Below are 26,188 nucleotides of genomic sequence, written 5' to 3' on the forward strand. Positions count from 1 at the left end.
AGAAATGTAAGTAATTTTTATCATTTGTATGTAGATGTATGTATGTGTTTCTGCAGTGAAGCCACTCTCAGAAAGTCAATGTTTGGACTTCTATGAGGTATTGACTTGAAAATGACAAGACTCAAACCAGAACACCATGGATGTGTTATTTCATTTAGCTCTGATTGTTTTATTTTGTACTTTACTTTTCTTTCAAATATTTTTAAATGCACCTCTTGCCTGCAATCAGTATTCTGGGATCTGCTGCTCCAAGTGTTTCCTGTGCTGTCTCTAAATTGTGATATGTTTTCCTTCCCTTCCACCACAACTACAGGAATATCAAGCTCAAGTAGAAGAAATGAGGCTGATGATGAATCAATTAGAAGAGGATCTTATTTCAGCTCGCAGACGTAGTGATCTTTATGAATCGGAGTTGAGAGAGTCCCGACTGGCAGCTGAAGAATTCAAACGTAAAGCTGCTGAATGTCACAACAAACTGCAGAAGGTAGTTTAGGCTTCATGGGTGAGGAGGCTTATGCTTGCTTTAATTTCTAGTGCTGTTTTACACAGACACAAGTTGTGTCTGTTCTCTAAAGATAACCGTGGTTTGTACGACTAATACAGAATATCCTTCAATTGTACACTCGAAGTAATGTGCATTATACTTTGTGTAACTGCTGTGTTTAAATTGCATGAGGTGACTGGATAGAAGAGCAGTATACTACAACTTTTCCTGAGACTTTCATATATTTTATATTTAAGTTACAGGTTAAAGATCAAGGGAAAAATGAAGCAGGAGAATTGTATTGCAAACTGGAGAAGGTATGCTACTCTACTGTCCTGAAGTTTGCTTCCTGGATCTTTCATATTATGCACAGAAACCAAGAGTGTCTCTGGCTAGTCAGTGGCATGCGCAGCCTCACGTCCCTCTCAATTTTATTGTATTTAAAAAAAAAAAAATGTTCTTAGTGTGATTCACCGTTTTTTCTGATTTGATATAAAGCTGTGTCTGGATACCCTGTTCTTAAGGGATTGTGTTCAGAAGCTAGGCAAAGACAGGCCATTATGTGTAATCTGAGTTTGGAGTTAGGTTAGTGATACATAAGGGTTTTCTTTATGAATAAAGAGTGAAGAATGAAAAATAAAAAGAATTCTGGCTATTCTCACACTGAACAATCTACTTGGTGACCAAAATATGAAATCAACTTGAAGTTAGTAAAATGAGAGTACAGTTGCCAAGGAACATTTTGGTGTGTTGGAATTTATAGGGAGAAACAAAGATTTTTGGGAAGTGAATTAAAATAAATATGGTATCATATGTAGAGAGCATTTTCTTCAGTTTTGGTTTTACAGTGCTCTTTCCCTCCATCTTTTTATTTAACTGTAGATCAATACAGAGCAGCAGGCCAAAATCCAGGAGCTGCAGGAAAAGCTGTCAAAGGTAATGTCTGGGTGGTAAAAATGGATTTTCCACAACATTTTCCAGTGAAACCTTAATGCAGAGGAGGGATGCACTTTGTTTTCTCCTCAAAAATGGAATTAGTCATAGTATGGGGGATGATAAGGAAAAGGCAGTGGTAACTGGTATCTGGAATCATTGGTGTTTTGAATATGCTTTTGGCTCTTGAGACATGTCAACAGTGTTTATTTTTACAAATGAAGCTGAGTCAGAACTGGAGTAGTGTAGAGAAATTCTAATTTTAAAGGCCAGTTTGGGTATGCTGCGTGCAATGCACTAGTCCCTTGCTTCTGAAGACAAGGTTTGGATGTTTTTAGCTCACTAGTAAAATACGTGTTGGATTTGGTTTAGTCTCCCAGTATGCTCTGTTTTAATTGCAAGATCTCTTTCCAGTTCAGTTATTCACACTAAAAATGTTGAATGATAATTCACAGCAGGATTAAAATACCTTAGCAGTGTAAGCTGAAGCAAGTACATAATATCTAACAGTTGAGTTGTGGTTAGTCTGGCACTTAAGAAGGGACTGTAAGAACAGTAGAGGAACTTTTCTTATTGGGACCTTTCAGCAGAAAAGAAAGGGGCTGTCATAATAATCTACTGAGAGAGCTTTTCAAACTTGGCACCTGCTGAGACAGGGCTTTTTCAAGGGTTAGTGATCTAGAATATGAATAGGAGGCCAAAACTTTGTGGAAATAGTACTTCTAATATTTCAAAACAGTCCTGTTTTAATCTCCCCTCCCCTTTTCACCTTTCATTAATTCTAAGGGATTATCTGTAGGCTGACAAATTGTTTTCCTAGTGTTTTAGTAAGAGTATTTTGTGAACTCTTTCTAGGAACCTTGAGCTCAGTTTGAGGGTAGACTTTACTTTCAGTACATAGAGACAATTAGAAACTTGCTGTACAGCAAGACAAACATATAGATCTCCTGGATTTTTTTTTTTTTGTGAAACAGAAAAGAATTATGTAACAGAAGCTAGAATTTTGGGTTCCTGCAGATGTTTGTAGGTTATCTTAATTTTAGACTCCTAGGCCAAAGTTCTGTAGCAGTTTTATTCAGGATGTTTACCATTTCAAGGTTATGAACTTTTCACATACCAGGTTTTTGTGTGTGTCTGTTTTTCTTATAATTCTTTTTTTTTTTCCCCTCTCTCTCTCTCTCCTTTGGACCTTTAGGCTGTGAAAGCTAGCTCAGAGGCAACCGAACTTCTTCAGAATATCCGTCAAGCAAAGGAGAGAGCTGAGAAGGAGTTAGAGAAACTGCAGAATCGGGAAGATTCCAATGAAAGCATGAAGAAGAAATTGCTTGAAGCAGAGGTGAGTGGGGAATGTCTATCTAGAGTAAATTAGTTATTGATATGTGTCTCAGTTCAGGAACCCTCATGTGGATGACTATGAACAGCCTGTATTCCTGTAGTAACTATTCATGGGAAAGTGATTTTAGGTATTAATCCATTTTTAATTCAAAAGCATATATTTATTTGAAGAAAACAGAGAGATTTTATATTTTCAGTGAGAAGTCAATAAAGGCATGTGGTTAGCATAAGGGATTTGAAGCACGATGAGGATTTCAAATACAAAAGACAACTATATATTGACTGCTTTGTCTGGCTTTCTGGAAACTACTCATTGCTTTGTGATAATGCAGAGTTGATTAGCCTAAATAGTTAATAATTGCTCCACAGGAACGACGCCATTCTCTGGAGAATCAAGTGAAGAGATTAGAGACTGTGGAACGAAGAGAAAACCGTCTAAAGGAAGATATTCAAACTAAATCTCAACAGATTCAACAGATGGCAGAAAAAATTCTGGTGAGCAGAGGTGAAAATGAAAGATAAAGGGTAAGAGTTTGTAAGAAAGGGGTAGGAAAGGAACAGAAGACATAGAATTGCATTGAATAAGGTGGAAATTGCTGAATAAAGGGATTTGGATTTTGTACTAGTCCTACTGGAGAAAGCTTAAGTGCTCAAATTCTATTTGCACCTTTAGTTACAAACTCACTACTGTACTGTTAGTCTTAATACTACTTGCAAAGTTGTCTCAGTGGGAGCACTTTTAAGTCAACTTAGTAATATGTTTCAGAAGTTAAACATTCTCAGGGTAGGATACTGCAACAATAAAAACACTGGTATCTAGCTTTTAAACTAAATTGCAAGGGAATAAGGAATTTAGAGGTCAGATCTACTTAAAATGCTTACATTTTGAAGCAGAGAGAAATTAGTCATCTAAACTGTTTGTCTCCAAAGATAATATTTGTCAGGAATTCATTTTCACCCACATACCTTCTCTGTTGGCAATTTCTTATTTCTCTCCTTGTTAAATCTAGTAAATCTTTATAGCGAGTTGGTAGGTTGGTCTACAGTGAACAAAGCAGAGGGTATTTCTAATACTTTGACTTCCCTGGGACAGGAAGCATAATTTTATCGTGGAATAATTAATTTAATTTTGCATTTCTCATGAGTTCTCTTTTTGTGTTGCCAATATGACAAGGGAAAAAAATATTACTATGTATTGGTAGTAATCCTGAGCATAGACACAACTGAGGAAGGCCAGATGGAAATGTATAAATAACCATATTTGGAGTCAGCAGATGACCCATACTTGTTCTGGGTGATAGCTGCGTACATTGACTTTAGCATCAGAATGCCTGACCGCTCTCAAGAAAAGGTAGAATCAATTCTTTAGTAGAGCTGTTTCTTTGAAATTGTTTTGATCATATGAGTGCATGGTAAGTGGGAGACTATGGCTTTGCTGGGCACAGTGCCAACTTTATGTTTAGAAATAGTGTAAAACTTTGAATTGTTTCATAAGCCTCTTGTGTGTATTTGAGGATTGTTCCTTGGTTTTGATTATGTCCTCTGTGGAGGAAAAACCGAAAGGAAATGCAGAAATACTGACTAATTGTTTTACACTATGGGATACATTTGGCTCTTCTTATAGATAGTTTCCATGGAGTTCTGATAGAATGTTGGAGAGACAACAGTATTTTATAAAAAAAGTCAAACAGGCATTGAAGAAATAATCCTACAGTCTTTCCTAGTCCCTTGCAGCTCTGATCTGGGAGCCCAGGATAGCAGTTTTCTTTTTTCTCTACTTCTACTCTGTTCATTTCCTCAAGTTGGTATCTTCAAGCAGTTTTGACTTTTCCTGGTATAGAAAGGTGGGAAGGAAACTGAAGATACAGAATTGCATAGAATAAGGTGGAAAAATTGAATAAAGGCATTGGTTTAATGTACACTCATCTAGCAGTACCTGAGAAGTACCTGCTGATCTGTGTGTAGAGAACTGAGTAAGAAGCAAGATAGAGAAGATACTTACTACTACTTGAAATTGTAGATCATTGCTGTAACGCTAATAACATTGTTAGCACTATGTAGAGAATAGTAAGTGAGAACTGGAATGGTGAGAGATTACCTTTTTAGCCCACACTGGCTGTTAAGTGCCACTGCAGAAACTGGTGAAGCTTTTGCTACGGTATGAGCAGTCTGATGCTGGTAACTTAGAAGCTGCTGCTGATCTGGTTGTCTGATTCTCTGCCAGGACCTGAAACGTGTGGGCTTCTGGGGGAGGTGAGTTGTCCCTCTTGTTGCTGGGAGACATATTTCAATTGCAAAAAGCAGCAATCTCCATTCCTTGCATAAGTGTCGGTACTAGGCACTGTAGATGACCTACTTTTGGTGAACCTCCTCTTTGATTCTCACTTCTGGAAAAAGAGGCTCTACTGGAGCGAAAAACTCTCTGGGTTTTCAAGATGAGGAAGATCAGAAAAGAGAATATGAAAAGACCTGAAGTAGAAATACCAGGATATTTTCCTGTGCTATGCAGTAATTAAGGTAGACAGGAGACCTAGAAGCATCCCACAACTTGAACTTGTCAATGCAAGAGTAAGTCCAGTGGTAATGAATGACAGACCTGGATCTCCTCTTGTTCTAAGGAAATTGTTGGAATGGCAAATTTGACAAACAATGAGCATGAAGTTCTTAGCTCAACTGTTGCAAGGTGTCCTGGTGAAAGATAGATATATCCTGAAAAATGTCATCAAGCAACAGAAATAGCTAACTTCTGAGATAGCAAATAAGTCCTTACTATGCATAACTCAAACTATCTGATGTGAAGTAAAGAGATAAAAAATATTCTGGTATGTTCTACCATATACAGTGCATCCTGTACTTCTTGTCTTCCAAGCAACTTATTAATAGCTATTCTGACAGCATTCGCCTGAGCAATACAGCAAAATAAATACTATTCCCACTGTGTGAATGTAGGATGAAAAACACAGACAACAGTGGCCCATTATTGAGGTCTTCTGTGAGAAAAAAAGTGAACGACCTTGTTAAAAATAGATCTGAACTTCCTGTGATGCTACTGCCACTATAAAGTGTTTATAACTGCTTGTTTTCACAAAACATCCTTGGCCTATCTTTGGGAATATTTTGCTGGAAAATGGAGCTTTTTACCTTGGAAGTAGAAATCTTTGTCTTTAGCAGTATATCTGTTCTACAGTAAATGGGTCAGCAGCAATATGCAAAGCTTAAAACTGATAATGTGCTGCTCTCATAATGGTTTTTTTTTTTTTTTACTACAACAACCCTAGTCTTTGGATTTTTACAGTGTGCAGCCTTAAAAAAGAGAATGAATGAATGTTTCATACGTATGTAACACATACACAGAGCACCTACTATTTCTTTGTGTCTGAATATGAATCTCTGCTGCTTTTAGGAGCTGGAAGAAAAGCATCGTGAGGCTCAGATTGCAGCACAACATCTGGAGTTGCAGCTGAAACAGAAGGAACAATTCTATGAGGAAAAACTCAAAGTAAAAATATCTTCTTATCATCTTCCTATAGTCTTTTGTGGGTAGAATGACTTCAGGGAAAAGCAGTTGCCTTTAGGCTCTGATTGCTTTGTCTTATGAGTTGCATTCTTGCTTACCACTTCTGAAATGTTCAGAGAGCTTAGTGGAATCTGAACAAGTTTGTCTTCTAGTCCACGCCGTTGTACCTTATCTGTCTTTAGCACTGCATTAGAGTAGGTGGCTTATGAAGTCAGAACTAGAGGAAAGCAGTTGTTGATTGTCATTTGACTATTGCTAACTAAATAATGCTGTAGTATCTCACACCCTGAAAAAGCTTTCAGTTGCTACTGATGATTTTCTAGGAGTATTCACACAGCCTACCTGCAAGTTTTAAATTCAGCAAATACTAGAGCATTTCTGAAATTCCATCTTCCTGGAGCTGTAACATCTGCCAAGAAGCCACAGAAACCACCCACTTTGTTTTTTTCTTTTCCAGGGTAGCATAAGACTTTAACAAACAGTTAGAATCGTAGACACCATCTAAAATTAGAAAAACAAATTGGGAAATAGGAGTACATGTACTGGATAAGGATTTTTCTAAAGAACCTACAGTACATCAGCCAGTAAATGCATTTTTAAAGAAACTGTTTCTACTAAGCATATCTGTTTTCAGCAATCTTTATCTAGTATGTTTACCTAGGACTTAAGTTCTATGTTTCAGCTTAAATGTGAAAGGAAGTAGTATTTAAGAGGAGAAAAGGGATTTCTATGGGAGAAATGTGAAGGAAAATAAGAGAAGTACAGTTTTCGGGCAGACTAGAGCATGTGGTAATCAGTACTGACAGGAGAGTGATAGACAGCAGAAAGATCAGAGGTAGATGTTGGGGAAGGAAAAGTGGTAACATAAAAACTGGAAAAGAGGATAGGGATTGGAAAAAGAATTAAAAGAAAAGGAAAGCCAATGTATTATGGGGACATATGATATAGGATATTTAGTAGGAGGAATCAGGAAGTCAGGTGAAAGAGATTCAAAGGGATGAAAGAGGACATGGGATGTTTGTAACTGGAACAGTAAAAAATATCCTCTGGTATCCAGATTTTGTGCCTTTGAAGGAAATGACTTTCAGTTTAACCACTGATTTAAAGCTCTGGACATAACATGCATTTTTAAAAAAAAGTAACAATTGATTACTTTAATTTTGTTCCTAATGACAGGTATTCATGCCTCAAAAACAAGTCTTTTACTTAGGTGTTTCATTTGGTGTCTCTGACTTTAGAAATTCGTGGGCTCTCAGTTGCCTTCTCATGCATACTTATGGAACTTAGAAATTACTCCTGAGCCATGCTGGTAGGGCAGCCAGAGGATGTGCACTTCCTTACTGCTATACATAGTGGAGTATAGAGTTTTTCTGTTGCATTCATTTGGAATATTTCTTGAATGCAGTTTATATGACTTAAAATAATAATTAAAAAAATCTACAGTATCTCCATGTCTTCATAAAATTCTGTAATTACATTCAGTCTTCAGATATAACCGAGGGAGTGCACTTTTTTGCAGTTTAGTCTTCCATAGATTTCATGCGATTGCATCTTGGGTTTAATTTTGCTTGAGATATAATCAATTGCTTAAAAAAAAAATTATCTTGATGATTTTCTTTTTGCTTGCCCTTTGCCCAGTGAAACAGATATAATTTAGACAAAAGAAATGTCTTCATTTAGGTGTTGGAAAATCAGATGAAGAAAGATCTTGCAGATAAGGAAGCACTTGAGAATATGCTCAGAAGACATGAAGAAGAAGCACGTGAGAAATGTAAAGTCCTGGCTGAACAGAAAGCGGTATGGATAGTTGAACTGGAAATTAAAACATTTTAAAAGTGCCTTTCTGAGACTGATTTCAAGCAAGATAATCTTGTTTGAGGTTTTGTAGTGCTGCTGAGCCGTTTAGAAGGAAACACACTGATTAATACTGATTTTAAAAGACATGATTTTTCAATTCAAAGTATCTTTAATAATATTTCCTTAAAATTAGCCATGTAGCTTGCTGTGTACCTATCGTTTTGTGCACTGATAATGTAATGACTGATTTCTCATAATATTAAAGCAGTAGAAAGCATTTGTAAATAGCTCCAGTAGTTGCATCTGTGATGCTCTTTTGGCCATTTGGTTGGTTTTCTTTTACTACTTTTTTCTTTTTTTTTTCTTTTTTCTGCAAAAAGTTCAGAATCTTTTTAAGTGTTGTTTTTATATTCACTTCTATTGTGCAATCTCAAAGGCACGTTGCTGTTTCAGATGATCAATGCAATGGATTCGAAGATCAGGTCACTGGAGCAGAGAATAGTGGAATTGTCTGAGGCCAATAAACTGGCAGCAAATAGCAGCCTTTTTACCCAGAGGAACATGTAAGTACAGCAACTGCGATCGTATTGGTCACTGCTCAGCAGTTCCCAGTAAGATCTGGTCTCTTAATCTAGAAGTGGTTCTTTTTTGCAGGCGTGCTGTGCTCCCTACTTGTTTTTCAGCAATGCAAAAATTCACTTGCTCTTCAAATAGTTGTGCTTCGCTGCGTATTTTGTTTTGTCCAACGTGACTAGGAAAATTGGTTTGTATTACAATGTTTACTTTGGATCCTTTCCTAAGGCTGGTGCTTTGTGCAGGTTTACCAAACATGTTAAATGGATGCTAATAATTTGAATGTCTAAAATACCTCTGGAGAAGCATATATTACTTTTTTTAACATACTGCTAATAGATTTATATTTTCCTTGGTTCCTGTGAGAGTTACATGATGTTGAAATTAAAAACATTAAACACTATCTTTCTTAAACATACCATCCTGCCCTGGTGGGTGAGAAGACAAGAAAACTAGATTTTTAAGCTTTTCTGTATGTTTTTGAATTCTTGATTGCAAGAGTGAGGTATTTTGTTACTAAAATGGGGAGAAATAATGTGAAGTAGGAGATACCCCAGCTTCAGCTTCAGAGTGCTGCTTCAATTAATTTTGTTTTCTTCCTAGCCCAGATAGTACTTGCACAGATCTCTGTTGTCTCGGTTTCAGCCTCTCTTTAGTTCTCATCAATTCAGTCAGTTCAGTGGTTCTGAGGTATGCTGCTGGTCAAGGTCTAATGTCATCTTGAATCACTGTGGAATCAGCAATTGTTCTTGAGATGATTTCCTATTTATTAAACACAGAGGAAATCTGTGTTAGATCTTTCTGTCTGTCTGAACTTTATATTGCTTTGGATTTTAGCCGAGATTGCTTGTCCTTATAGTGTATTTTTCCTTCATAAATGACTTAAAGGCATTCTACTTCAAGTACAGGAGAAAGCGCAGATTGTTCAATATGTCCTGCAAGGTAAGGCTAAAGTAGTATGTGCTCTTACTGAGTTAAGAAATTCATCAGCTTCAGCTGTCTGCAGAAAGATTTTCAGTGTCCGTCAATGGCTGGATGCAATGTCAGGTGGTGTCTCTGTGGGAAGCACTTGGATAGATTTACCCATAATACTGAATAGAATCAAGCAAGGATGAATTTTGGCAGAGTTGATTTGGTTTTTTCCTTTTTGGTGGTGGTTATGTCTCCAGATATGTAATGGCTCCAATTTTTGTTGTGTGTCAAATATCTGGCAAGTTATTTTAGCCTGAGCAGCCAAAAATATTCACAGAAATAACTGAGAAATTTAATTGTGTTACTTTATGTTCCAGACGACCTCCAGCTAATCACCCAGGAAGTTTGTTGAGGTAGCAAAATCCATAACTTGTCTGAAATAAAACAGAAGTATTGTCTCAACATGTACCTGCAAGGTCTAGTGTCAGTCATTCATGCTGAACTGAGTGTAAGAACTTACCTGAGCTAGATGCATCCTCTGAGCAGGGCACTTGACTGGAGATCCACAGAAAAAAGGGGAAAAAAATGTTTTAACATACAATTTAGAATAGATTATTTAGAGATATATTGTCAAGTAATGTAATTTTCTAGGATTGGTAGGAGCTGATAGAGAATTAACAACATTTTAAGAGAAAATGACTTTATTATGCGTGCAGATAGCCAATTAATTTGTGCTTATTTTGTGAATTGTGGTGGAGAAAATGTATAGATCTGTCATGCGGCTGTATTTTAAATCCACAAAGCTGCTGCTAATCTGAGCATGCTTGAAGAGGAGAACTAGTGATTAAACCTTTCAGAGGAGAGGGGAACTCTGCTAGCTTTTGTTCCATCAGTATCTGAGGAAACTAATGATTATCAGGTTCCTGAGAAGATAGCCCAGTAAACAGTAGGAAGTGAAATAACACCATTTGACAGTTCTGGCTGGCAGTAATCTGTAGAGGTAAATAAAAAGAGAAAGCGGGAAAGGATGGTTTTGCATGCAATGCACAGAAATGTGAGTCAGAAGACTTAAGTTCTATTTTTAGTTTTGTTAAGTCTTCCTATTTGATTTTGGGCAACCCACATAATTTCTCTGGGATAGGATTAATAACAGCTTATCTCACTGTGAACTTCTTAAAATATTAATTCATTAATACATGTAGAGCTTTGTGAGACTTCTAAGTAGAAAGGACACTAAGAGGCAGAATTTTCCATCCATGATAAAATGATTCCAGGAATTGTAAATAATGTAGAAAGACCTTTTTTCCCCTCTTATTTTTTGTTTTTGAGTGTCCATTTCAAATTCTTATGCTAATAATTAATCATTGCCAGCTCTCAAAATTCTTATAAGCACAAGTAATTATTTTTGTTCGCTTCGTAGATTAAGACTTTGATCAGAGACAACAAAACTTCGCTTCAATGTAGGTCAAGTTCTAGGTCCATTAGAACTTAAAAAAACCCCCCAAAAACAACCCACAACATGCTAGCCCCCCAGGCCTTAAACCATAGGGTTTCTCTTATCTCATAGAAATACATTGTGTGAAAGCAACTATTCTTAGCATTTATTTTTCCTATATAGAAGAACATGTGACAAGGAATTGGTGAAATGACAAGAATGAACTGTAGCTTAAATATTGTAGATTACCATGTACAAGATTAATTTCTCTGTGCAACTTGTAAACATTGAATTTAAGTGCTCTGGGCATATGTTGATGAAAATACACTAGTATGGGGATCTTTTGCAGAGAGGAACAAAGAGTTGACTTTTTTTTTTTTTTAGTTGAATATAGAATTAAAGCTATGAACTTAACTATCCTACTTTATGGGAAACTTTACTTCACCCCCGTGAAAAGACATATGCTAAGGACATTTTGGGTTTGTCACTTGTGCTTTTTCTCCTATCAGGAAAGCCCAAGAGGAGATGATTTCTGAGCTCAGGCAACAGAAGTTCTACTTGGAAACTCAAGCTGGAAAGTTAGAGGCCCAGAATCGAAAATTAGAAGAACAATTGGAAAAGATGAGTCACCAAGATCACACTGACAAGAACCGCCTGCTGGAGTTAGAGACTAGGCTGCGAGAGGTGAAAGCTTGAGTTTAATCCGTCCAAACTACTAACTTACTTGAATGTACCTCATTTTGACTACGGTAGTGAGAACTAGAATTCAGTTGTTCTGTGTGTTATAAAAAATGATATTTTAAGGTGTGTTAATTTAGTTTGGTCTAGCAGTACTTTTTTTCTCCCCTAAGAGTTAAAAAAAAAAAAATTAAAAATTTAAAAATTGCTCATTAGAAGGAGATGAGAGTAAGTATTAAGGATCTGTCACTCTTAGACCTAACTGAATCTGAACTTTTAGGTCATCTTGCTTTCTCAGAGTCATATCAACCTTATAACGTTGTCAAGCGAGAGTGGTTAATGGGGTAGAGAAGAGAAGCTGAGCTGTGTACAATGACCGGCTTAACCATAGCCTTAGAGGCTACAGAACAGAAAGCAAAGGACACAACAGGATTGCTGTGAGGCCTGCTGTGATAGGATGAGGGGTAATAGTTTAAAATAGAGGGGGGTAGATTTAGATTAGATATTAGGAAAAAATTTTTTACAATGAAAGTTGTAGAACACTGGAATAGGTTGCCCAGAGAGGTGGTGGATGCTCCATCCCTGGAAACGTTCAAGGCCAGGTTGGACGGGGCTCTGAGCAACCTGATCTGGTTGGAGGTGTCCCTGCTTCTTGCAGGGGGGTTGGACTGGATGGCCTTTGAAGGTCCCTTCCAACCCTAAGCAGTCTATGATTCTATGATTTTCAGTAATTTTCTGGAAAGGAAATCTAACAGTAATATGAAAATATGCTTTTTTAAAAATGTTTGAGCTTCATTTTTAGTTTTGTATAAACTAGTTTGGATCCACTTCAGATCTTCTTTTACCTTCTTCAGTCTCACTCCACTAATTTTCAGCTAAGACTGAAATCTTGCCTTTAGTTAAGGGCATTGGATGACCAACACATGTCCTTGTTTGACTGGCCGTTGGTTGGAATCAGTGTAAGATTTCTGGCAGGCTTGTTGCACATCTACAGCACAACAGGCAGATTCACTTGGGATAGCAGACAGCCTGAAGAAGGTATTAAGGTTTGCAATTGATTTTGAGCACTGAGTTCTCTTCTGCTGCTTGTTCATTTCTTAGCCGTTTCTGGAAATGACATCTTTATCCCTGAATATGCCTCAAGAAAACCTTCAACAGAAGACATTCAAATAAACCGAGAGCCAGATGATCTGATTGTTTTTTTTAAGAAAAATCTGAAGTGAAAATGAAATAGGAAAGTCAATTGCAAAATGTATGTAAAGTCTACATACACTTAAAGATTAGTATCAATGTCTATGGCTAAAGGTTCTCAAATAAAGATCCTTAGAGATTCTCAATTTCAGTGAAGAAAGTTCATCAAACTACTTCAACTTTTATGCTTTTCATATCAACGTTTGATATGTGATATTTGAGTCACAGCTGGGAACTGTTCTTGTGCCCTTGCTGTTGGTTAAAAATGCCAGGTTGCTTTTAACGTTCTTCAAAGCAAACCAGTATTTTTTAGGTAGTAGACAAAGCTGTGTCGTTGATCTCTCAGTGATTTAAGCAATCTGTCAAGATGTGATTTTTTTGAATAGACATGGCAATGGCATCTTAAAGTGAGGTCTGACATGAGATTACATTGCCTGTATTTTCTTTGTTAGTAACTTATATTTGGATGCTACTTTTTTTTGTCTTCAGGTTGGTCTAGAGCACGAAGAACAAAAGCTGGAACTCAAAAGGCAGTTGACAGAATTGCAGCTGACGCTGCAGGAGCGGGAATCTCAAATTACTGGGCTGCAGGCTGCACGGACAGCCCTGGAGAATCAGCTCCGTGAAGCCAAAACTGAGCTAGAGGAGACTACAGCTGAGGCGGAAGAGGAGATTCAAGCTCTCACGGTAAGCCCTAAAATTCATACTGCGAACTACATCTACAAATCAGAATTATGTAAGTGCATGTTTCATAAAGAGGTTAAAATGAATTTATACTGTTTAACTTTTAATTCTCAGAACAGGATATGAATTGTACCTTGTATCAGTAGGGACAGGAATGGCTAAAATGTCATTTTTTTTGTATCTTACTATCTTTAACTGTATGACTGCTTCCTGGTAGTGGTTCCCTGCTGCCAAAACAGTTTTTTTGGTTGTAAGAGCATTATTACTTTTGTACTAAGGTGAAAGTTGCATATGAAATTGATATTGTTAGGAGTTTTACTCTGTGATTTACTTATTTAAATAATATATCATGAGTTTGAAAGTACTTGACGATCTCAAATGTTTTAATTTTTATTTTTTGTTTTTTCCTGTTAGTTAGTCAATCATCCTGCTTTCAGGATACTTATTTGGGGAAAATACCCAAACAAATTCCTAGGAAAATAGTGCTGTTAGCACTCTAATTTTAATCCAGTGGTTATTTCATTAAAAATTGTCATGTCTGTCTTGCAGTCTCTGGTGAGGTGTGTGAAAAGAAAAAAAATAGTTCAAACACCCCATCTCCGCTTACCCCCTGCCCCCAGTAAATGGCATTCTAAATTATATGCTGCTGCTTTCTCTCTCTTGAGTACAAAATGATACTTTCAAACTGCTTGATTCTAAGAAATATTTCCTTCATAAAAGATACACCCAGGGCTGTGGGAGGAGAGAGTGGAGAAGTATGACCTGCTAATTTGGATGCCAGCTAACCTGCATTGAGGAGCAGTCTTTAATGACCTTCAAATCCAATTATTTTGAAGTGTTGAAAATGTGCGTTCTTTTCCTGCAGTGGCATTTGATCAAAGAACTGTTGTCAATGTTTCTGCCGCTGCTATTTTTCGGAAGGGATGGTGGGCTCAGCCGAGACAGGTTTTATGTTGTATTATGTTGATACTTTGGGTAGAGGAATGGGAGAGCCATTCACTCGGAGTTGCTCTAGAGCAGGTCCTGCTGGGGAAGTGCAGCAGCGACATCAAGGCTTAAGAGTAACCGAATAGAGCATGGCATCAGTTTCCTTTTTTGCAGAACTGAGGTGGTTTGCTCCCAGATGAAAGCTTTGCGTAACAACTAATATTACTGCAATTGCGATGGCGATGTGCTTGATGTCTTTACTCGACACCACCACTGAAACAGATGAATGTTCATGACCTGTGTTCTCTGTTATTGCTTCAGTTCATTTGGCAATGTGGTAGTGTTTTAGGACCTGTTGTAAGATAGTCCGGTTGGGTGGGCTTGGGATTCTGTTACCTTTTTTTTTTTTTTTTTTTTTTTTTTTTTTTTTTAAATACTTTTTTAAAATACTTTTTTATTTTTCACATTGCCTGTTGTGGTAAGATAGCTTTTTAGATTTCATATTTGACTTCTCCTGGACAGTTTTTTCCTGTTCAGTCTCTTGGCTCTAAGGAAAATGTTCTGAATCATGAAAGAAAGGTGGCCGGATGTGCTAGTGCACTAACCTTTCGTTTGTTACATTTTCAGATAGCATGTGACGTTAGAGGCTTGTTAAATCAGTTTGATGAATTTTGAGAGAGGCCATGAGGCTGAAACAAGAACTTTTGCTTTGTCATGCTTTGCTTGTAAATTAGGAAGTAAAATGGTGCATGCGATACTGCATTCTTTAAAATAAGTGTTTGCACTTTTCCATACTTTGGATGCTGTCTTCCAAAGAATTGATTATTATGTTTCATCACTGCTTTTTAGTGAGCCTCAGGATTAAATTGTACTTTATGGTAGGATTCAGGTAGATTGGCAGAGCTTTTTGGGATAGCTTGCATAATAGTTCATTATAGTTTTTATTTGCAAGCATTGAATTGTATGCACTATTTATTTTATATGAAATACCAATCTGGATATGGAAGTAAAACCAACTCAAATTTAAATGTCAAGAATGTACAAACTTAACATGGAATCGACATGTCTTCTGGTGACCGTTTCAGATGGAACCTTTTGTATAGTTCAACTCTCAAGTTTGTACATTTTTCTGAAGTAGCTCAGAATGGGGAGCGTAAGTGTATTTTGATTACATAGGATGTGACTTTTACTAATCAGTTCTTTGCCACTACGGACTGCTTTCATAGCCTGCAGCATCTGCCTTCCAAACGTTGCTTGCTGGTAGATTGTTCTGCAGTTTGTTTAGCAACAGCTGTTGGATTCGAATTCTAATGTATGAAAAATTGATGATTAACTTCTTACCTCCTTTAGGCACATAGAGATGAAATCCAGCGTAAATTTGAAGCCCTTCGTAATAGCTGCACAGTGAGTATTAAATACAGATAATTGAATTATTTTGAAATTAAGGATAAGGAAACAAACAATTTACTTATTTAATCCTTGATGGCACTAGTTCCTAAAGTGGACTTCTGGCTTCAAGGTGTTAGTAGGAGCTGGACGGATTCAATTTGATTTCTTTTAGGTTTCAGGTAAACCTCGATTTGAGGTTTTAGTCTGATAATGAAATTGACACTATTCTTCTTTTTGGAGAAGAAAGTAAATTACAATATCTCATTGCAGTGCAGCTAATAAGAATGGTGTAGCAGCTGCAAAAAAAATGATTGTAGGTGAAGATCTCTTCTGCTCAGAAGAAGAAAAGGTCTACCTGTCCAAATCCTGAGCTGCATTGTAGATCTAGGCCAGAGTGGAAGAGCCTTCATGCTGCTCTGGGTGTTAAGGAGGACTTTAACATTTCTTGTCTCTTCAAACGGTGTTATAGTTCCAGATAATACATTGACATGTAGTCATCTGCTCAAAGAGCAGGGAGGACTCTAGGATCTAAATTTGCACCTTCTATTGCTTGAGATATTTTGACATATTTTTAGATTAATTTCATCAATCCAGGACAGATGTCCGCAGGTTTGTCAATCAATAGGGATTCTTGCAGATTAACACTGTCTGCAGTCTTATGATGCTCTCTTGATGGAGAGCATCTGTCTTCCAATGACATGAATTACAAAAGGACCCCAGTCTGCTGGATCAGCATTGATTGATGATCTTTCTAGGCTTTCTCTCCTTACTCCTCCCTGTAAGCAGGACTTGATTGCTGTTTTTTTAAATCTTTATTGCTTCCCTACTTCCAGTGATTTCCTCAAACTTAATTTTTCATGCTGTAGAACTAAGTACCTAATGCACAATTTTTCATTTTTTCAAAAATATCTTTTCAGGATGAGAGTTACTTTGTTTTCTTCAGTTGATCTTTAGCACTAAGCAAGGGGATTCTTCTATTCTGTTCATAAATATACTAATAGGAAGAAATGAGGAAGTAGAGCTTACCAAAACATGTTAACGTCTATCCAAAATCCTGCATGAGAAACCATACTTTTTGTTCCCTTCTTCAGTTCCTTTGATCCTCTAGCTCCATATGTGCTATCATGTATCTTACATCCATAGCTATCTTCTTTTGTTCTGTCTTGCCCTTCCTACAGAATGACAGCTTTCTGTGAAAAGGCTTACATGATCTCCATGCAGGCAAACCCCCAAAATCTGTAGCTTCTTTTCACTGCATGGTAGGCTGCCTTTCAGAGGTTGTAACTCATTATCTGGTAACACTTGGGCTCTGTAAGTGTGGTGAACAACCTCCAGCAGTGAGGAGTGACCCGTAACATTTCAAGAATGCTGAGAGCTTCAAAGGTTCTGCATAAAAAGATTTCTGAAAGTGTTATGCGTTGTAAGGCACTTCAGTGGGATAAGTGGGATCAGATATCCTCATCAATAAGAAATTAATTAAATTGTTCCTAAATGAATAAAACATGCTTATCATGCGTTCAGTTTCCAGCCCAGGAGAATGAATGTATAATTTAATTGACCATGGATAGAAACTTTCTTGTTCTCTGTTATGAGTGGTTCTAGCTGTCCATCCTGTCTACTGAGAGAAAACGTAGACAATCTCCTATTGACAGTGAGGGGTCAGGGAACATTTGTTATGATGTTTCAATCTCATTTTTATCTGATTGTGACCAGTATGATGCAGGCTTTGCTTTTTGGTGACGACATGATTCTACTTGAAGATGATTAGCATTTGCACTCCTTTTAAAATAAGATAACACTTCAAGAGAATAATTGTAACAGGCTGCAAATGATGCAGCATGACAATGAATAGGTTTATTCTTTTAGCAAGTTTTGAAAAGATATCCTTTTTAAGTTGAAACAAACTCCTTGAACTAGTCTGGCAAACTTTAGTATGGAATTATTTTTTATTTAATCTTATTGAGAAGCCCAAAGCGGCATAAGAATTATGAAAACAAGATTAGACAGGGAAAAAAATGAAAGATGGAATTACTTCAGTATTTTCACAGTATTTTAAAGGTAGAAAAATATTTAATCTACTTTCTTTGGTATTTCTTATGTTTCTCTGGCTTCACAAAGGTCAGAGCTTCCAATTGTAGAGAATGCTTACACCTCATGTGTGTATCTGCTTTCCTTGTACCCTCATTGCATTCTTGTTCTTCCTTTAGCTGAGGTCTCTGACCAAGCAGACATTTTTTAGATTCTCCTTTGTGTTCTTTTTAAATTTGCTATGTTTTGAGGTGCATACATAGAGACCATTGCTACGTTGTTGATTGTAATTTCTGCCCTGTTTGTGAATTTATATTCAGTTGCTCTGATAGCTCCGCATTGTTTCATCTTGTGACGTCTTTTTACTATTGAGGGTCAAAAAGAAAATTCTAGCTTTTGTTTTCTCTGTCTCTCAGTTGTGCAAGAAATAATAGGCTACATAATTACAATTAAAATTGTAAATTGTAGTAGCTGCTGTACACACATACAGATGCATGTGGGCACACACGGAGAACAATATTTTATCATAATCTCCACACAATGATAGCTCATCCAGCAAATCTGTTGAGGAGATGGACTAGTTCTCTACATTTAAAGAATCACTCTATCAAAAATATGAACCATTTGAGCGTTAAAAAGTATTTTCTAGACAATCAGAAGATGATATAGAAATAAAAGACGTTTTCCTAAATAGGAAAATTTACATGTTTGTCAGTTGTTTCTAACTGCCTCTTAATTATGGCTTGTTGTTGGATCATCAACACATTTGAAGTTAAAAATGCAACTAAGTTATCTAAGTGATAGTAGAGTTATTCCAAAAAGAAAACATTCAATAAGCAGACAGTAAACTCTATAAATATTTAGAAGAAAAGAATCCTATAAAGTATTTACACTCAGCTTAGTACAATGCTATTGCTATTCCAGGGCACGACCATCTGAATCTTCTCGTGTCTTTCAGGTAGAGGCTGTTACTCTAGAAAGGACAGTGGCATTTCTTAATACTGGTTGGGTATTGCTTTTCCATTTATTCAAGATTTCTCCAATAAAACAAAGTTTATCTCCCCTCCTTCAGGTTCTTTTGTCATCATCTTGGGTTCCTATCTTAACCATTAACTAGCATGATTCTGCACTTGTCTATGAGATTGGATATTCAGGCATCAAATCTGCAAACCCAGCAGGCACATGTGTACTTTCAGTCATGGGCAAAGTCCTACTGATTTCGGTTTGAGATCCTGATTCCACATTGACTCAATGAGTTGGCATACAAGAATAATCTGTGTTCTTGAGAGCTTTCAAAATTATATCTAAAAATGTTTTATACTTTCGTGCTAAATTACATTTCAGAGTAAAGGAGTCTTGCCCACTGTAACAAGGCTAATACCCAGGCAAAAACTTTGATATGGCTTTGTTAAATTTGTAAAAAAAAAAAAAAAAAAAAAAAAAAAAGGAAAAAAAAATTGACTGTTGGATGGAAGGGATTATCCCTGATTTTTGTTTCACAGAAATTGTGATGTCAGATGCCAGTTATAGGCAAAAATAGACCTTTGTAGTTTTTGTAGCCTGACAAAAAGTCAGAGACTTCCACGGTGTTGATGAGGTGTTGCTGTGAAAGAGGCTTAATGAGACCTTCACTATGGACAATGACATCATCACCATTTGAGGATGAGGCTCATGGTTGGTAGAGACAGCTCATCTTCTGGGGACTAGGATGGAGGAGTACAGGAGACTGTCTTTTTGTAATGGGTTGGTGTGGGAAGGAGAGGAATGCAGGCTGTGCAATGTCCTACTACTCTGCAGCTACTAACAAGAGCAATGTCCCTCAAGCTAAACCAAGATGAGTTTTTTGGAGACTGAGATCTCCACATAAGGTATGTTGTAAAAAATGTTGGAAAGGGGAAGAAAGTGAGGAGTTCATTGTTGTAAATTGATCAAACAGGTAGAGAGACACGAGACTGGTATCTATCTGCAGCTGTGTTCGTCAAGAGGCTTGGTATTCTGCTCCATTACAGTGGTTGGTATTTCTCTGCTAGAAAAGCTTTGTCTCTTGGATCCAAATGTGAGTAGGTTAAGACAAAGCGAGTCTGATGCCTGCTCTTGCTTCCTCCTCCCAATAATTTGGGAGAGATAGCTGAGAGATAGCTTTTTATTTTTGCTATTTACTTCTGACAGCTAGCTTTCTAGTAATGAATAGTAGGGGTGGGGAGGAGTAGAAGTGGATAGAGTAAAAATGTGCATTATTCTGGAAGTTCTGAATTAAGGTGGTGTGAAAAATTGCATTAAATTCCAAAGAACGTTATTCAGTATAACAGTATTCTAAAACTCCTTCCTCTTCACCTTTCCCTCACTATTTTGCCTGTGGTTTTGGTACGCTGAGCATATGGATTCTGTTTTGTCCGTTGTATCTGATATGCCAGCCTCATCATCATGGCCCTGAATGACTTGTTGCTGTGATATTTAATTTGTGATCCATGCCTGGAGAAGTTTGGAGGGACAGGTATAATAGCTGTGAATCTGCGCAGTCTCACAGTAGAGAAACTCTTTGCTTTTCTGAAGCTATGCAACGGGGAGGGAGTTGTGCTGAGTATGGTCACTTTGACTGAAGAGCTGTTATGCTTGGGTTGCTCTGTCATATTTAAAAATGAGATACAGTCTTCTGTAACAGTGTAAAAATAAGTTGTGCGCTTAGATGTGGCATGTAGTGAACAATCTGCCAAGATTAGCGTTGTGTAGTTAGATTATATTGCTATTTTGTGGATTAGTTGGGATGAAGAGAAAATTCTAGTTGCTCTATGAGTGATGATACAGTGACAGAGATAAGGGTGCCTAAATTGTCTAGAATTGCTTTTCCAAGCTTTCATGTGTTTGGTTGTTTTACAAAAACCTTCACATTTAAAGTTTATATTTCTATAGTGGGTTTCTAAAGGATCCAATAGTGTTTTCTTACAGAATTATACTTAAAAATTTAACTCCAGGATAGCTCTGGGTTGATTGATTGGTTATTTGGGTTTTCTTTTGCCTGGGGATTTCCTTGAACTGAAAAGAAAAATATCTAAAGCTATAAACTCTTTTCAGGTTCAGGATTCTGGCATAGGCTGTATGTGTGTATGCCTCAGACAACATTTCCTATCAGATGGGGTTTTTTGATCTGTGTTTTCTTTCTTCTTGGTTCCCAGGACAGGCATATCACCCCATGCCCCATTTTCCTGTGGCAATATTACCCATTACTATTTAGGCTTTATAGTATTTATAAACTCCGTAACCCTGTTGGGTTATACAGAGCTGCAGATAGCTTGTAAAAATTTGATTTGGCAACAAATTTCCCCTTTCCTCATGAAAAAAAGGAAAATTTGCACCGAGAAGAATAGATTTTTCTCTTTTTAAAAAATAAAAATCTATCAGTCTATAGAGACTACATTATATAAGTTACAATACATTTGGAATTTAGGCCAAGCCATTTTGGAATTGTCAATAGATATACTGTTAGGAAAATATTCAAGAAAGGAACTCGCGTCACTTCTTCTGGAACCCTTCTTTCTTAACCACTTTGTTATTGTCTCAAATTTTCCAGAAATATCCTACCAGATAAAATGTAACAGTGAAATTAAAATGGTCTGGTTTAATTTTAGTTATATTCAGGGAAAGAAGTCAAAATCTCAGAACATAGAATAAAGGCAAATAGGAGCTTAACTTCCATCCCTTAAGGGATAAATTTAACTTTAAATACAGCCAGTTTTAAAAGATGAATCAAGTAGATTGACATACTAGCTCTGCACATCACCGTATCAATTTTGTGTTTCCCCCATCTCTGCTTTCTTGTACTTCAAAGCTACTTTAATAATTTTTATAGAAAGTACTTGTATTAATATATAAAATGTATGTGGAAGAAACCGTGGATGTATAAAAGATATCTTAAAACTGCCTAGATATGTGGTGTGTTAAACATAAAAACAAGTAGCAGAAAACAGGAGATTGTCTTATCTGGCAGTTGGTAGAAATCTCTGGTGTTACTTGTAAGAATGGCAGGTAAGACACTGTAAAAACAAATGTTCTTTTGTTCCTTTTTGTTTGTAGAAATACCTTTCTAAGTTCTTATCCCTACCGCAACATAGACCCTAGCACATCCTCATGATACAGTCTGCTTTCTTTGAAAACTTGACCTATACAATACAGAATAAACTGTATTTTGAATAGGCAGTAAGAGTGCTCGGGAAACAAGCACACAATCAGATTTTCATTAAAAATGTATTGTTTTAGAGTATGAATCCTTCTGATTTGACCCTAACCAGATGGGTAGCGGGAACTCCCTATCACCCAGCAGGGAGTAATGGCAGTTGGACTTTTTCTGCTGACAGTTTAAAAATCAAATGCTGTTAATTTAGGTCTAGGAGAGGCATGACAAAAGGCTGCCAATATGTGCGTTACAGATTCTTCAAAAAGAAAGTGTTGTCATCTTTCCAGATAGCTGAGAAGAGCTGTGTGCTTGCTCTGTGCTCTGCTGCTTTAGATGTTTAAGTCTTCGGCTTGCGTAGGAAATTCGAACATTTACATTTGAATGTGTGGCCAACTATGCTCTGGGATTTTAATTTTTCCCATTTAAAAAAGAATCTTATTCACTTTCTTTGACATCTAGGCAAAAATGCCTCTAGAACATATTTGTAAGAGTTGAATATGAATTGTATAGAGCTTTCCAGTTTCTGAAATTCTTTTTATTAAGCTGATTTCAAGATTATGCTGAGGTCCCTTTCTCTTCTGTTATGATGACGTTGTTTTTGAGTTAGGAGGAGGTACAGGTATTAATCCATCCAGTGTTCATAAAAATCCAGTGGAACTGTGAATATGGCCCACCGTTGTTCGTATTTTTCTTCAAACTGAAGGGGAATGTGGTTTAAAGCCCATAGTATAATGCTATTCTGATTAAACAAATGGGCACTTCCACTTCATTAACGGCAAGGCTATTGTCCTTGTTGAATTTTTGCTTTTCACTGATTTTCTGTTAGTCTATTGTGCTGCCACACTTTTTTTTTTTTGTTTTTCCTATACCCTGTGCTGCCATCCATAATGCTGTTACTTTGATAGAATATATTTCTTAACATTTTTCTGCTTTTCCTGGTCACATACAGTGTTACAGATAGTGATATAAACATTTGCTAGGCAGATTAATCAGACTGTACTGCCTCCATTGCACATCTTCTTCAATTTTCTTAAATGTCACGCTTTGAAAGCCTCTCCGAGAGGTATTAGCCTCATTTCACTTAAGGGGAAGTTGAGGCAAAAAAAGGGTAAGTGCTTTGGCAAAGGCACGCTGTAAGTCAGCAGCAGATCTGAGAACACCACCAGAACTCCTGACTCCCAAACCAGTGCTTTAGGTGTGACAGTTCTCTCTCAAATAATAAATTGCATTGCAGCATATTTATACTCTACACAAAAAAAAAAAACCAACCCACCAAAACACCAACCTATTTTCTGTAAGAAACAAAACTCTACTCCTAATCGAAGTACACTCCTGTGCATAAAATCTACCATTACAATATTGCTTTTGTTTAAATTTGAAAAAAAATTAAAAGCGAAGTTGTCTCCTTACTTGGCAATAAATGGTTCAGCTTTATAAAAAAACTGTACTCACTGACATGTAATTGAATTTATTTTTCTTTCTAGGTAATTACGGATTTGGAAGAGCAGCTGAACCAGCTCAGTGAAGATAACGCAGAACTGAACAACCAGAATTTCTTCCTGTCCAAGCAACTTGATGAAGCCTCAGGGGCCAATGATGAGGTTGTCCAGTTGCGAAGTGAAGTTGACCATCTCCGTCGGGAGATCACTGAGAGAGAAATGCAGCTTACCAGTCAGAAACAAGTAAGGCTTTATAAGTCTGGATCACAGTCCCTTCATGATAGCTAGCTAATTATCTGAAAACCTAGAAGGAATGAATATGTTTCCAGGGAAAATTGGCTTAAAGTATTTCTCATTTAAGCCTTCCTTCCCAGAGTATTTGAGTGAATGGAAATTTTTGGTATTTCCAATTGTATTTTTATGTAATTTTATTTAGAAATCTTGGACTCTGAAGATATTGTAACTTAGAATTATTCATTTTAATTTTGTTACCATGGAAATTTCAACATTTTCATCATGTGATAGAACTGACATTAATGGCAATCGCAACTGAATGTATGGAAGCCTTGAAATAAATGGATTGTGATTTACCAGCTTATGTTTGCTGCCAATTTGCATGTACTGCAATTTAAATGGTAAGGCTGAAGCTTAAAGTGCACGCTTGATGTGGGATGTGAGAATTGATAGGAGGATTTATTTTTAGACTATGGAGGCCTTGAAGACAACATGTACGATGCTGGAAGAGCAAGTAATGGACTTGGAGGCCTTGAACGATGAACTCCTGGAGAAAGAGCGTCAGTGGGAAGCATGGAGAAATGTTCTAGGGGATGAGAAGTCCCAGTTTGAATGTCGAGTTAGAGAGTTGCAGAGGATGCTGGATACTGAGAAACAGAGCAGGTCTCTCCCCCCTCCTCCTCCTTTTATTAACTTTTATGAAAATGCTCTACAGAAGCTAGTACAAAAATTATATTTAGAATAGGATATGGGAGTTGGAACTAAATATAAATTCTTTTGAGGTACTTCTAAAAATGGTTTATTAGTTAATAGTCATTCACCAGTGATATTGTTCCTTTTGTTTCTTTGCAAGTGAGCGATTCATAGGGAGTGGTATTTCTCACTGTAACTTATAAAATGTCTCAATTTATTATCTTCTACGTTATTATATGGAAAAATAGTCCTTACTCCTAACTGTTCTTGTGGGGTCTTGAAATGTTCAGGCTGTAGTTCTAGCAGGGTTATATAATATAAAAGTGTTGGAGCAAACAGTCTGGCTTTATAAAGTAACATCTTGAATTTCAGGCAAACCCCTGAAAGAGTTATTGATGATGCCAGTGTATGCTAGGAAGAGGTCAAGCCCAGAAAGGAGTTAGGTAACATTATTTTCCATTTTAATACAGAGTGAGAGCAGATCAGCGTATTACTGAATCTCGCCAGGTGGTAGAACTAGCTGTGAAAGAACACAAGGCAGAGATTCTAGCCCTCCAGCAAGCACTAAAGGAACAGAAACTCAAAGCTGAGAGCCTTTCTGATAAGGTAAGTAACTTTAAACCCTTGACCTTTGTAATTAGTTTAGATACTTCTCTAGAGATATTACTTGTAGAAATTAGGTCTTGAGCAGCTTTTTCAAGATGTTAGAGCAAATTCAAAAAGAGTGGAGATAACAGAATAGAATTCTATCTTCAAGCAAAAAAATTTGGATTTCCTTTTGGAAAAGACAAAAGCAGAAAGTAGCCTGTGGTGCCTGGACTGTACAATGAAGTCCCTCAATAACTTGATATCCACATTTGAGCAATGCCATACCAGAATGATGATTGTTTGGTTTTCTCCCTTATAGAGTAAGTAAAGGATAACTGTATCATTTTTCTTTAGTGTGTCCTTAGTGAAGTTGAATTTTAAGACTGTGGAATGCTATATTTATTACTGTTCAATGTTATTCTGACCACCTATCCCACCTGCCTAGCTCAATGACCTGGAGAAGAAGCATGCTATGTTGGAGATGAATGCACGCAGTTTACAACAGAAGCTTGAGACAGAAAGGGAGCTCAAGCAGAGGCTTCTGGAGGAGGTAACCTTGGAAATTCGTGTTATAACTTTGGAAGAAGGTTCCACCTCTTGGGGGCAAGGGAAGTTGTGTGACTAGCAGTGTTACACATCCATCCTTCTTCTGTATAACTGGGGAGATTAATAAAGCTAGAGCTTTTGTTTTTACTTAAAACTTTGCAAAGTGTGCAGCCATATCAGGGAGCAGTAAAAGCGAACTGCTCCTCAAGGGAAGGTGAGCTGGGAGCCAAGGGTGACAGCAAGTCAGGGAAGGACAGGGACCTTGCAGCCAGTGGGCACAGTCCCACAGTACTTGAACAAGAACAGCAGAGCAGGTTTGGTGAAGGGAATCAGGTTCAGCCAGAAGCCCAGTGATCATTACAGAAGCCTGTGGTGATGAGGCACATCCTAGGTCAGGTCTGCACGGCAAGGTAGGTGCCCAAGCACAGCGTTCTTATAATGTAGCTCTGACCAGGCAAAGTGCAAGGACCATGGCTTAAAAATGGCTCTGGAGCCTATGTGCTGAGGGTGGAGGCCACAGGTGAGCCTTCCTGCAGCTCTTTTTTCATAATTTAGCTTGGTTCACAGAAGTCTGATCCAAGGTTGTACACTTGCGCCACATCAGTGAGACACTGAATGCAGGCAGCCAGAGCTG

The 26,188-nt window shown here is 37.2% G+C and overlaps 1 protein-coding gene across 4 annotated transcripts in view; it reads left to right on the forward strand.

The window, feature by feature from the left end:
- Nucleotides 1–26,188, forward strand: part of CIT (citron rho-interacting serine/threonine kinase) — a 73,995-nt gene that overhangs the window by 29,281 nt on the left and 18,526 nt on the right. For 2 of the 4 annotated variants that reach the window (XM_086761806.1, XM_086761807.1), the window contains exons 13-27: nt 314–484; nt 742–801; nt 1,367–1,420; nt 2,613–2,753; nt 3,122–3,247; nt 6,156–6,251; nt 7,950–8,066; nt 8,520–8,629; nt 11,496–11,670; nt 13,345–13,542; nt 15,817–15,870; nt 23,539–23,736; nt 24,197–24,390; nt 24,891–25,026; nt 25,454–25,558. In XM_086761806.1, the coding sequence (XP_086617932.1) occupies nt 314–484; nt 742–801; nt 1,367–1,420; nt 2,613–2,753; nt 3,122–3,247; nt 6,156–6,251; nt 7,950–8,066; nt 8,520–8,629; nt 11,496–11,670; nt 13,345–13,542; nt 15,817–15,870; nt 23,539–23,736; nt 24,197–24,390; nt 24,891–25,026; nt 25,454–25,558 (1,935 nt within the window). The remainder of the gene's footprint in view (nt 1–313; nt 485–741; nt 802–1,366; nt 1,421–2,612; nt 2,754–3,121; nt 3,248–6,155; nt 6,252–7,949; nt 8,067–8,519; nt 8,630–11,495; nt 11,671–13,344; nt 13,543–15,816; nt 15,871–23,538; nt 23,737–24,196; nt 24,391–24,890; nt 25,027–25,453; nt 25,559–26,188) is intronic. The other 2 variants (XM_010121475.2, XM_086761809.1) reach the window with 1 other exon arrangement.

Source organism: Chlamydotis macqueenii, chromosome 17, assembly GCF_036417535.1.
Source record: "Chlamydotis macqueenii isolate bChlMac1 chromosome 17, bChlMac1.mat, whole genome shotgun sequence".
Taxonomy (NCBI): Eukaryota; Metazoa; Chordata; class Aves; order Otidiformes; family Otididae; genus Chlamydotis; species Chlamydotis macqueenii.